Source organism: Lepisma saccharinum, chromosome 26 (assembly GCF_977018435.1).
Source record: "Lepisma saccharinum chromosome 26, izLepSacc3.1, whole genome shotgun sequence".
NCBI lineage: Eukaryota > Metazoa > Arthropoda > Insecta > Zygentoma > Lepismatidae > Lepisma > Lepisma saccharinum.
This window is the reverse complement of record NC_139254.1, coordinates 7,426,192-7,440,089: the sequence shown is the minus strand read 5'-3', so window position 1 is coordinate 7,440,089 and position 13,898 is coordinate 7,426,192. Positions and strand designations below refer to the sequence as shown.

General features: G+C 38.8%; 1 protein-coding gene across 3 annotated transcripts in view; it reads left to right on the top strand.

Annotated features, from left to right (window-relative positions):
• The window catches only part of LOC145979458 (uncharacterized), a 111,461-nt gene extending 105,134 nt beyond the window's left edge, over positions 1-6,327 (top strand). For all 3 annotated transcript variants that reach the window (XM_083112364.1, XM_083112362.1, XM_083112363.1), the window contains one exon: positions 2,742-6,327. In XM_083112364.1, coding sequence (XP_082968490.1) covers positions 2,742-5,525 — 2,784 coding nt within the window. In that variant the 3' untranslated portion in view covers positions 5,526-6,327. The remainder of the gene's footprint in view (positions 1-2,741) is intronic.
• The last annotated feature ends 7,571 nt before the right edge of the window (positions 6,328-13,898 follow it).

Genomic DNA, 13,898 nt, shown 5'->3' with positions numbered 1-13,898 from the left:
ATACACACACATATATATTAAATACATTACATCAATTCATCCGCCTCATAACAAACCAACAGCAAAATATATGTAAATTGTCTCTGAAATGTGCGCACTTTTTTCATCCAAACAATTAATTGTTCATGCCTTTAAGACAAAACTGTTTAGCAGCAAGGGGGACCTGGCCCTCACGGGCTGTTGCGCTACGGGTTATTATTATTATATTCTGAAGTACATAATTGGAAAATTACAATCCATTATAGAATCGAAGCACATTGCTAGCGAAGCGAGAAAGAAAATTTTTAATTCCAAATTTTTGTAAAACTCACAGCAATATTCATTAAAATAGGGTGCAAATAATTTCACGGGGCCGCCGTGGCATTCTCTTTTACATTTTTTTCATTTAGATCGTTTGATTCCAGGGCCCACTCCCGCCATCCCCTAGCTACCTACGGCTCTGAACTTGAGACTGCAAGGAAATCCGATATTCTAAATCTAAGCGGGCAAGAAAATGTTACGAAACGTGCTTTTATTGCCGTCTGGATGAAAAAAAGAAAAAAATACGTGAAAACTAATTCCTTTTTGAGTATCCTGTTGACCTGCTACTCAAAGATTCTACTAGTTTAGCTGTTTTAATTCAATGCTTACCCCTTGTCCCCCTATAATTGAGTTCGGTCCAATGTTGGGGGCAATGCCTCCTGCCTCCCCTGTGGTTGCTAACTAACTAACTCCCTAGCCTTCTTAAACCCGAAGGTTCATGGCTGCAGCAACACAGGCCTTCCATCTTTCCCTATCTTGAGCAAGTTCTATATACTCTTTTCCATCCCTACCGATTTCCCTTAGGTCCATCTCGACGTTGTCCCTCCATCTTCGTCTTGGCCTTCCTACAGGTCTCTTACCATCAGGTTTCCCAACAAGAATCTTGTAAACTCCTCTTTCCTCTCCCATTCGTGCCACATGGCCTGCCCACCTAAGTCTTCTTGATTTAATTATTCTAATAATATCTGGACATGAATACAAATTATGTAGTTCTAAATTATGTAATCTTCTCCACTCACCTGTCTCCTCATCCCTTTTAGGTCCAAATATTTTCCTAAGGATCTTATTTTCAAATACTCTCAATTTATGTTCCTCTTTCAATGTAAGGGATCAAGTTTCACCCCCATATAATACTACTGTGGTTGCGCCCCTGAAATTATATTTCCAATAGAACAATAATTGTAAAAATAATGCACGTGCATTAAATATAAGCAATAAAACGCCAATGCGTTAATAATATGATAGTTAATACAATACAATAATATCTATCATGAAGATAGTTTGAGTACCTTCAAATACACAGAATTCAAGTCATATCCTCATGGTTAATTGTAAACGTTGATTGGTAGTATCCTATGGAAACTGAACTTGTCTAGAACACATATATGTTGGATATAGTCAATAAAACAGGAATTAAATGCGATGTAGAAGATATCTAGGGCTTTCCTAGCACAAATAGCTAACGGCATCTCGTAAATATTTGTGAGGTTTACCTAGAGCATCTAAATTTGCAATTGAAACCAAAATTAACTGACAATTAATCATTAAATTCAAATTGCTGATTTAACCTGTGAAAGCTGCCATCTGGTGAAACCTGGGAAAAATATAATATTTAATGAATCTGGATCGTGAAAGATGCCCTAAATATTAGAAAGTGTAACCAAGGATTCGTCTTCATCAATCCGTTGGCAATTATAGTGAAATAATTTTCCTCTGATAGGTATTTATTTTGTGATAAATAAATCCGAAACTTTGATTTACGAAAATAGAATTACTAATTTATGACTTTATTGAATTTGTACATTGTATGTGGAAAGGCATATATTTTCTAAATTAATGTGCACATTGAAACTTCTTTTCAGAACAAAGAATCTTAAGGAGAATTCACACCGAAGCGACACGTGTCGGTAGCTTGTTTGTTTCAGTTGGTGTTTTAAGTCCGCTTTATGCACAGTAAGGCTAATCGGGACTGGATCTACAGTTTAAAGTGGGATCCGAACCACTATGTGCCTCCACCTGGCATCGAACCCGGGACCCCTTGATTACAATGTGACAACGGTACCACTGCGCCATCGGCGGGGGGGGGGGACGAGCCAATCGGCAGCAGTGTTTCGCACCGTAGCGGGATAACAGACCCCATAAGCCTGTGTTCCATTGGTGAAATCCTCAAGCGACACGTGTCGCCTGTCACTTTGTGAATTCTAACTAAATCTTACAAAAAATTACGTTTCTCATCAAGTATCTACAGATCTAGTTTCACCAACAAAAAACAAATAAAAAGTAGCATTATTTCAGGTAAAGATAATAAAGTAAAGTTCCTCGTGCATACAACACTGTGCCATGAAGGCACTTTTTACGAGATGTGGAGGTGCGCCCTGCACATTGTCGATCTCGACCATTTTGGAGGTTATGTGATCAGCACCAGACTTCGGGCGCCTTTAAGCCCCACGTATCTATTGAGGCTGGGTGATCATAACATTATTTCAGTTCAAAGTTAATTCGTTGCTTCTTCTCTTTTACAAGCAAGGTTTGTCACAATGCCGTAATTATCATTAGGCAATAAGATTAACTAATTTAAGGAAGGTCTTTAATTATCTCGAAATGTGATGACGCCATCAAAATATATAACAGAAAAGTTCAAGAAGCCTTAACTGCAAAGTAAATCGTAATAAAGCATAATTGGTTGTAAATATTAAGTAACTCGTTTTATTTCTTTTCAGATAAGAGACTTCCGCTTCCTGTGTCCAAACGACACTATGTTCGACCAGGAAAACCTCATATGTGCAAACTGGTTCGACATTGACTGTGAGGCTGCGACATATTACAACACTAGAGCGTTTGATCTGTACAGGATTGGTCACGGTCCAACGCCATCTAAGCTAGAATCCTTCAAGCCTATCCCAGTGCCAGGGTCCTCACCGGCACCACTCCTTCTGGGTCCTCCACCAGCCAGATCTGTCGGCAAATCAAGGTTCTCATCTAACAGGCGGGGCGAGTTGTTGAGCAACAGCGCCACAGATGATGATTTCTTTGACAGGAGAAACACTGGAGATCAGAGACTGCGGGATCAAGACATTCTTAGGGGAAGCAACAGTGGTACCTTCTTCCATGACGTCAGTGACGAAGAGGACGATGACGTAAAGGATAATGGAAGGAACTTCAACAGGAAGAAGACGAAAGTGGTGAGGAAGCCGGTGAACAGGGCTTCCAACAGGGTAGGAGGAAACAACTTCAACAACAACAACAACTTTCAGAAGACGCAGAACGCCCAGGCCAGCGATACGTTTCTCCCAACAACACTCCCTCCGGCAACCACAAGGAACAACTTCCAGAAGAACTCCCAACGGAACAACAACTTCAATTTCCCGTCATCAACAGCAACAACGCCGAAGCCATCAACATTCAACGACAACCAGAAGAGCAGTTTTCCAACAACCCCTGCCATAACCACGAGAAGACCAAACAACTTCAACTTCCAGAGGAACAACTTCCAAACAACCCCAGCTCCTCCCATAACGACAATCAGACCGAACAACAACAACAACTTCCAAAGGAACAACTTCCAGAGGAACAACAACAACTTCCCCCAATCCACAACAGCCCAAGGTGGTAACAACATTCCGGTGAACGACAATGGCTTCCAAAGCAACAAGCTGCGTCCGAACAACAACAACAGGAAGTCCAACAACTTCAACAATTTCCAAAATACAAGCCCAACTCCTGCCACAAGCAACTCTGCTGGAAGCTTCCCTCCAAGCGGCCCTTCGACTCCAGTAAACAACAGGAACAACTTCTTCTCTGGAGGAAACAGGAACAACCAGCAATTCCACACCACCCAGCCTCCGTTTGCATCTTCCTCTTTGGGAGGTCGAACCAACTTTCCTCAGCAGAACAAGCAGACCACAAACTTCAACAATGACTTCACCAGAGCAACAACGCAGAGACCGTTCCAGCAAGGCAACAGGGATAATTTCCCAAGGGAGAAGGAGGAATTTTTGAGAACGGCACCCAGCACAAACTTCAGGGCCAGCAATCTCAACAGTTTCCAGAACGCCAACAACAAACCACCAACAGTTGACGGACGACTTCAGAACAACTTCCCTGCCAACAACGGGGTCTCTCAGCAGCCCAACAATGCACCTGCTAAGAAGCCGAACAGTTACCAGATCCCTCAGAACAATGTGCCAGTCAGGAACGCCTTCCCCAACAACAATGCTCCACAGAGAAACTTCCATGCCCCCGCGAACAAGCCCTCTAATTTCAGCAACAACTTCCCAAGTAGCGCACCAGCCGGTCCCCCAAGAAACAATTTCCCACAGGCAAACACCCAAGCTCCATCACGAAACAACTTCCCACAGGCCAATTCTCAACCTCCACCACGCAACAACTTCCCACAGGCAAATTCTCAAGCTCCGCAACGAAACAACTTCTCACAGGGCACACCGGCCCCACCACGAAACAATTTCCCACAGGGCACACCAGCTCCACCACGAAACAATTTCCCACAGGGCACATCAGCTCCACCACGAAACAATTTCCCACAGGGCACACCAGCTCCACCACGAAACAATTTCCCACAGGGCAATTCTCAAGCTCCACAACGAAACAACTTCCCACAGGGTACACCAGCTCCACCACGAAACAATTTCCCACAGGGCAATTCTCAAGCTCCACAACGAAACAACTTCGCACAGGGCACATCGGCTCCGCCACGAAACAACTTCCCACAGGGCACATCGCCTCCACCACGAAACAACATCCCACAGGGTACACTAGCTCCACCACGAAACAATTTCCCACAAGGCTCTCCGGCTCCACCACGAAACAACTTCCCACAGAACAACCCACCAAACCAACAACGAAACAACTTCCCTCCAAACAACAACGGCCAACACAGAACACCCACAACCTTTAGCACCTCCCCAGCAGGATTCAGCGCAACACCTAGAACAAACTTCTCCCCAAGTAGCCCCAAGCCATTCTCCCTGAACAACAACAACCAACAACAGCCTCCAAGACCAAGCAACTTCCCTCCAGCATTCAACAACCCACCACCAAAGAAGAACAACAACTTCGCCGTTGCAGGCTCTAGCATATCGCCAACAACCTTCAGTGGCAACAACTACCCAACTAAATCCAGCGGATTCCCAACGACCCCCAGCTCAGTGAACAACGCCAACAAGGGAGGCTTTACGCCAAACAACTTCAACAACGCCGTCAACAACAGGTTCAACAATCCTCAAGGCAACAACAACCAAGGAGTTCCAGCCAAAGTAATCAAGAACTCGGCAGTTGGGATAATCAAACCGAACCCAACCAACGCCTCGCCATCCTCTCGACCACACAGTCCAAATCCCGGAAGCTCTGAAGGATCAACGGAAGCAGCCTACGACTACGCATACTACGACGATTCGCAGTACGAATACGACAATATAGATCCAATCAGCGATAGCTTCTTCAGTAAAACAAATGACAAAAATGAGCCATCGCCAACCAAGGTTTGAAATACTTTTAAGTTTGCCATTTTCCAACTGTTCGTCTTCGTGTCTCTTCGCTACAATGTCCAATTTTGTCCCTTGAAAAGTGACAAGCAAGTATACATAATACATTAGAAGGCTGAATTTTCAGTGTTGCACTCTCAAAGTTAGGTAAATTGATGCGCTTATACAGTTTATCCAATCAATATCATTCACTCGTCTAAGTTATTAACTTCTGTACGAGTAATACTGTAAGATAAGCATGTAAGTTTCGTTCCTTCAACGGTAGAGCACATAGATTTAGGAAAGGATATGCACAAGTAAGATAAACACTATTGTACTGACTATTTCTGAACCTATTCTGTTAGTTAACTAAAATAACTCCACAACATACACAATTTCCTTAAAGTAGGAGAGAATGAAATTATAACAGACAAAGAAGTCAAATTGAAACAAGTTACTGAAGAACTCACACGAGAAGAACTGTACACTTAGCAAGTGATTTACGAGTTTCGAAGCATTGCCTTACTCAAATATTTGTGAATGGCTTTAGACTAACGTACACTTAGTTTACAACTTGAATATTTCAATATAAATTTGCTTTGCGAAGGAGACGAAGTAAAGAAACACAATTGTTCAACTTTTAGACAACGTTGTAATGACAAGTCTTTGTAAGTTAGTCTTCGTACATATACAAATCAAAATTTATATCTATCATAGCGTAGTTAAGCTCGATAGTAACTTATACACGTATTATTATTTGCTTTCCTTAGGTTTTTCTCTTGCTTAGCTTTGTACTTATCGGCGATGATTTGCTAACATGCTCAGAATTAATGTGAATGCATTAGGCACACAATTCTGAATATCTTTCCTACGAGACTACAGAACCCGTTGAATTGTTGGCACTTCGTTTAGTTTCTTAATAACAGTTTATAAATAGGAAGAAATGGATATTAGTGTCTATAGTTCCTTCGGATTAATTTTAGGATTAATTCTTTTCAAAATCAAACTTGTCTCATAATAAGCAATACAATAATAGTCTTATACGTATTCGACAAATATTAACGAGGCCATGCAGGTATAGGATTTTTGTCAAACTTATGCCTTCGTTAAATTCAAATGAACGACACTGCTTTCAACAGAACATCTATAAATAGTACATAGTATTAACATTTGTTCAAATGTATCTTAAGTACTATTTTTACGAAGTTCTACATAAAGTACCGTGAAGTACTTATAATTTCAGAACAAGAATAACAAGTACGTACCTAAAATTTATCTCAGATTACAAAGCTATGTTGCAGGCCTGTTATTGTGGTCGAGTACCATGTAGTTTTGTGCAATATGCATTTATTATTTTATTTAACCTAAGAGCTTATTCTTTATCCATCGATACATGTAAAATTTATACATTCCAAATTAAATTATCCAGCACTTGAATCATAAATACACTTTTCTTCTACAAGCTTTTGATTTTAAAATTAGGATATATTGTGATCATTATTTCTTTGCTTAACGTCTTCATTGTGCAATATGCATAACGTCAAGAAAAATATTGCATTATTTTAATTTTAAAAACATACAAGAATCAATGGAATAGATTCAAAAGTTACTATTAAAACCTATCACTTGAATGCTGACATGGATAACACTTAGAATAGTAAATTAATAACACAGATGCCGATGTTGAACATGTTTGTTTTAATTAATAGATTCTACACTATGTGATCAATTGCTTCTCATGCTTGTCTATATTTTGATAATTGTCAAGATGTCAGATTAGATATACCTTAGTAAGATTGCAACACTGAAATCAGTAACGATGTAATTGGTCACTATATTGCATATTTTGCAATTTGACTGTCGTGTGGAAGAGTAAGGACAAAAATACTAATAATTTTTCCACTAACTAATGGAAGAGACTACAAAATGATTTTAAAAAAATGACGCGAAGACTATTTTTACAAGGACAATGAAAATGTTCCCAAAATCACTCAAAAATTATTACCGACGCAATAACATCATCGTTAGTATCGTGAGTGTTGTTACCTTTTATACAAATCTTTGAACGTTTTTTTTTTTATGCGGATGAATGTGCTGAACGATTGTGTATATAAAAAAATAGCAAATATCTACATGTATAATGCTGTGAATATTGGTGTAGTAACTACAAATCTTGCCTTTTTTATACAGTATGTACATAAATCTCTGTCTCAATCTGGTGTTGTAGTTCGAGTGAGTGTGTGAATGTTAGTGTGTCGTGAATGGAATGATTTTTACCCAGTGTTAGGCACTTAATTTTTTTTTTTAAAAAAAAGAAGTGAAATGCAATCAACATTCCTGTACCGTTTTTATCTGGTAAATAAAGTTACGTACCAAAAAATATGTTCTTGTTATTCTTTTTAACTCGTTTCATATTTTTATGTTAGTAGCATATACGGTTCAGTAGTTCCAACACAGGAGTGTTAGGCAGGCAAGTATCTACAAATATATTTGGTGGGGGGAGGTTCCAAATCACATCTCAGAAATAAGAATAATATTATAAATGTCTAAATTAATACGTTAATACAGGGTGTATCATAACAGAGTAAACAAATTTAAGAATTTATTTCGACCAAACTGTACGGAATAGAACAATGATATTTGTTGTGCATCGATCAGTAACACTTCAAGTTTCCATGAATGTTTTCAAATGTTCAATGTGGCTTCCACCAGTTATGCGACACACATCCCATCGAAATCCCAGTTCTTGCCACACTTTTCCCAAGAAAGCCTCGTTCACCAAAGCAAGGGCGTTTCTTATTCTCTTGGCTGTTGCACATTCCGTGACATAGGTGGCACATAGACTTTGTCTTTCACAAAGCCCCCAATGCAGAAGTCTACGGGTGTAAAGTCTGGGAACTTTAACACACAACCTGCTTTTTCGTTATTTTCTTTAACACTACACCAAAGCAACAATGACCGTTTTTACAAAAAGTCTTGTATATGAAAACAAAACTTGAAGATTCTCCCATTGTTACGCAACAAACCTCATGGTTGTCTTTCAGACATATTTCTAATAATAAACCTGAAAAATTGTTTACTCTATTGTGATACACGCTGTATAATTTATATATGTATTCATAATAATATGTAAATTAATTAATATTGCAGTTATTATTACACGAATATTATTGTTACACGAATATGTAAATAGACGGTATAAGAATAGAAGTATTACGGCACGTATTCATTGTCTAGCTTACGTGCATCTAAGATCGCCAATATTTGCATAAGAGCAATTGTCCTGACAACAAAATTAATATCAAAGAGGTTATTGAATAACACTGTTCTACAAAAAAGGCTTTCTTTTTTCTGGAGGAAAATGTTCTGATTCATATTGCAAATTTTGCGCTGATTTCAAATCTGTATTTAGATTTGCTATGTCAGGGATAGTTTATGAGTAATCGTGATTTTATTTTTTTCTAACATTCTTGCAATTTTAAGAATGAACTCTTGGAATAATTTAATCATTTCTCTAAACCTAGTATATTATGTTTAAAAGTTATAAATGTAATATGTGACACAATATTTGCAAACAGAATTGTTATATACACTATATTTTTATTTTTATTTTTATTCCCTTGTACAAAAGAGTACAAAACTAGCTATCTATTTTCATTAGATTGTTCTTTCTGTAGAAGCTTTTTTGTTAACAATTTGTTTCGAAAGTTACGAAGATCTTTCTTACATACTTTACAATAATTTGCGATGTGAAAAGTAATTAATAGTTGACAAAATTGGTTTCTTAAATATAGTTGTGCTTTTTTGAGTTTATAAATTTGATACAAATTTTAATTTGAACAACTTATGTCCTTAAAATTACGTTGAATATGTTCAAATAAAATAAATATCTAGTAGAATTCTTGAAATTTCTTGGATAATCGATTTTTTTTAATATTATATTCATTGATACCACATATTTAGCTACATATCCTTTTGAAAATACATATGATACATATTTTATCAATTGTTGTTACATATTTATGTACATATTTTGTACTTTGATATTACATAATTATCCGGGTCTAGTAATAAGATGTGTTTTACAGCGTATATTGATACACGTGTAGGTTTAATTGTATATTCTGCAAATATGCTGTATAAAGAAACAAACTGCTGGAGTACTAAGTGAGATTTGAGTACTATCCACTCTATTTAGAATATTAGCTGCAACCCCGTACCCAAGGGGTCATGCCCCTCTAACATTGAAATATTTATATGCGATCCTAGAAATACATTCGAAAATAACATTGACAATTTTTCAGGTTTTTCTCTTGCGCAAATGAATGCGTTGTTTGTGGAGATAGGCAAGTTTCAGAAGTCTGAAGTCTTCAATATTTGGTAGTTTAAACTACCAGACGTCCCGATACACGATGTAAATTCATTACAAGAGTCATTGCCAATACGTAGGCCTAAATCATTTAATTTACGAATATATTATTTTCTAAATATAGAATTATCATGGCTGTTCAGTGATTAGTACTAAAGGTAATTTGAAAACATGGTAATTTGCGGAATACAGCACTATTCGAATACTTCCGAGAATTGAGTGTAAACAAAAAGCATCCAGCTGTGCTCTGTGTGACAACCTTGACCTGTAAGCGATTGTGTGGCTGATTGTATGTCTGGTAGGGAAAGGTGGGGGAGTTTATCGGTGAATTGAATTTTTCGAACTCTGGAATGGTATGTCCAGCTGCAATTCTACCATAGCGTCGCTGTCGTATCTAATACTCCAGCATTTCGAATCTGCCCCCACTAAAATAATAAAAATAATTATGGGTATAGGCCTAGTTAGGTTGCAAAAATTCACACACCAACGCACTTGTTTCGAAAAAAAACTCGAACTTTTGAGTGAACCAAGCTGATTGGTTCGCGTATAACGTATAATACGTATATCTGTGGTTCGATGTTTGTGGGGTCCTCCTTGCCTGATGTCGTGTGAATTGGGGACAGCGTTGCCAACCTCCTGATAAGAAGAATTGCTGATTCAACTCTTACATTATGCTAAATGCAACTTATTGTGTAGATTTAAGTTCAAGCTATTTTGGAGCTGTGGAACTTGGGTTATTCATTATTTACTACAGTTAAGCAACATTGAGAATTTCCGCGATCAAATCAATTGCAATGGTTCAACCAATAAAGTGGGTTCAGTATTGTGTTCTTGAGGAAATGTGTTATTTCCTAATCGGGGAGGATAAAGAAAAGATTAAAAACAAGAGGATGGACCGGGATGTGATTGTAAAAGCTTGTCCTTTAGTCGGCATACTTCCTTTTGTTTGAAACGAGTCCGCTAGAGAAGTACAAATAAGAGTTTGTGTTTGAAGTCCACTTTATGCACAGTAAGGCTAATCGGGACTGGGCCTACAGTTTAAAGTGGGATTCGATTTGATTGATTGATTTGGTGTTTTAAGTCCACTTTATGCACAGGATGGCTAATCGGGACTGGACCTACAGTTTAAAGTGGGATCCGAACCACTATGAGCCTCCACCGGGTATCGAACCCGGGACCCCTTGATTATAAGGCGACGACGCTACCACTGCGCCATCGGGGAGGCCCCAAAAAAGTGGGATTCGAACCACTATGTGCCTCCACCGGGAATCGAACCCAGGACCCATTAATTACAAGGCGGTGACGTTACCACTGCGCTATCCGGGAGACCCAGAAGTACAAAAGTAGGTGGAATGGTACGTTCTGGCTGGGTCTTTTGACCTACTTTCTCACCTTAATGGATTTCTCTCGTAAGGCATGAGCAGTGTTGCCAACTCCTCACTCGAAAAATCACCAAGGTTTTTGTTTTTTGGTATAACCTAACCTACAATGAGATAAAAATGGACAGAAAAAGCTCTGGCATCACTTTTTTAAGCTATTTTTTATGCTAAACTCGTTTTTTGACCTACATTTGAAATGACTTACGACATTTTACTATAAGGCTGTCTCCCCTTATGATGTTTTCCTGTAAGGCGTATGTTCTAGCAACGCCCATTGACCTACTTTTTATTTTACGATGTTTTATGCACTAAACTAACCTACAATGAGAGAAAAATGGAGAGAAGAAGCTCTGGCATCACTTTTTAAGCTATTTTTTTATGCTAACTTGTTTTTTGACCTACATTTGAAATGACTTACGACATTTTCCTATAAGGCTGCCTTTTTTTATTGTAAGCCCCCCCCCCGCTCAGTGTAATCTACTACAACCTGCTAATAGACTTCTGCTCTCAGCGTAATCTGTTTTACGGGCTAAACTAACCTACAATAAGAGAAAATTAGACAGAAGAAAAGCTCTGGCATCAGTTTTTAAACTATTTTTTACCTTCTCCAAATCTTGCTCTTATGCTACCTCGCTTTTTGACCTACATTTGAAATGACTTACAACATTTTCCTATAAGGCTGACTCTTTTTATTGTAAGGCCCTCCTCAGTGTAATCTACTACAACCTGCTAATAGGCTTCTACTCTCAGCGTAATCCGTTTTACACACTAAACTAACCTACAATAAGAGAAAATTAGGCAGAAGAAAAGCTCTGGCATTAGTTTTTAAGCTATTTTTTTTTTATCTTCTGCAAATTTTGCCTACCTCGCTTTTTGACCTACATTTGAAATGACTTACGACATTTTCCTATAAGGCTGCTGTCTTCTTTTACTGTAAGGCCCCCTCAGTATAATCTACCACGACCTTACTCTCAGCATAATCTACCACGATGTTTTTTTGTTTTTAAAACTCTCAGGTGTGATCTTCTACAATGTGTGTGTGTGTGTGATAATCAAAAATTTATTTTTGTTAAGGAAATCCCTGGCCCCCAAAAAAGAAAATATCCCGCCAGGGGTGCGTGGTGCCCAACACACTTCTAATGGCCACGGCTAACAAAGCCATGCCTCTGTAGAGTTTCATGGGTTCTTTTTTTTAAACTCCCCCATGACTCCCTACAGAGAACCTCCGTGTGTAATGTGTGTGTTTTATGATTGAAAAGAAGAAAAATTTTGGTTAAGAATGGAATGTGTAAGAAGTAAAAAAGTTTCCGTAGGGTGCAGCATCTGAAAGAAAAAAAAATATCCTCAAAATAGTGTACATAATATGATAGAAAAAATATATAAAAAAAGTGTGAATGCAAAAATTAGTGTGAATGATTGTTTTTTTTTTAAAAAAAAATAATAGAAAAATATAAAAAAAGTGTGAATGCAAAAATTAGTGTGAATGATTGTTTTTTTTTAAAAAAAAAAAGTGGTGCAAGAAATAATACGTACTTTTTTGATGCAGAAGTCTAATGGTGTGAGCAGATTTCTTCCTCGTCATGGCATCCCCATTCTCGGGTGTGGATGTTGCAGTCTAGCAGCCTCAATTTGGTGTCGTGGGGATCAAGCGCCACTTTGTTTATCGTGGATGTATGCAACTGATCGATGGTGCTCGTGATCCGATGTTCGGTCACGCGTTTGATTTTTTTGTCGAACAAGCACGACTTGTAATCTTCTACAGTTAGTTTGTTTGTGCTCGAACGCCCCACCCCCTTTGCCTTTTTTATTTCGGTCTCATCCTGAATTTTGATGGCGTACATTTTCGCTCGAAGGCCAGCAAACTCTGTGATGATGCGGCCGTTGACTTCATCCTTCATCTTCCCGATCGTCATTTTCTGGCTGTCGTCGAAGAGAGGGTGATCTTTCGGATAATTGGAGAAATCGAAATGCTGGCTCATGCTTTTGAGATCTTCGTATAGATCATCGGTGCGGATGTTGTACACGAAGCTGTCCGTGTCGGTGTATGCCACCTCGATCGCCTCTCCATAGCGTGGTTTCATGACGTCGTAGTGAAACTTGTACATGGCCAGCTTCGACAACTCGAGGATTGCGACTCCTACGGCGATTGGTTTGTCGAATGTTATGTTCCTGAGAACACGTTCGATCAATACCAACGTGTCGCTCAGTATCGTGAAGTTCTTGTACGTGGGCTGAGCGACGAGCTTGTTTATTTTCTTGGGGTCGGAGACCAAGTTGATATTTCTTTTTTTCCTGACATCTTCCATGCTCTTGCCGTAGATGCTGTTGTTCATCAATTTGTATAAGTCTTTGTCTGCGGAAGAAGAAGCTGATGCTCGACGTTGAGTGTTGCCGTCGATATAGGGTGCTAGCCACCTGGTCTGTTTAAACTTCAATCCCGAGTGCACGTGCTTCAAAACCAATCCATGCTGGAGGTAGAATTGTAGGAGACGATAATGCACCACGTAATTCTTTTTGCTCTTGAAGGTGAGCATCAGCTTCTTCTCCGGAGCCGATTCCATCACAGGTGCCATCGCAAATCCATGGTGTTCTCGATGAAGCGATGCAGGATATTCCAAATCTACTTTCAGGAAACATCCATTTTCATGA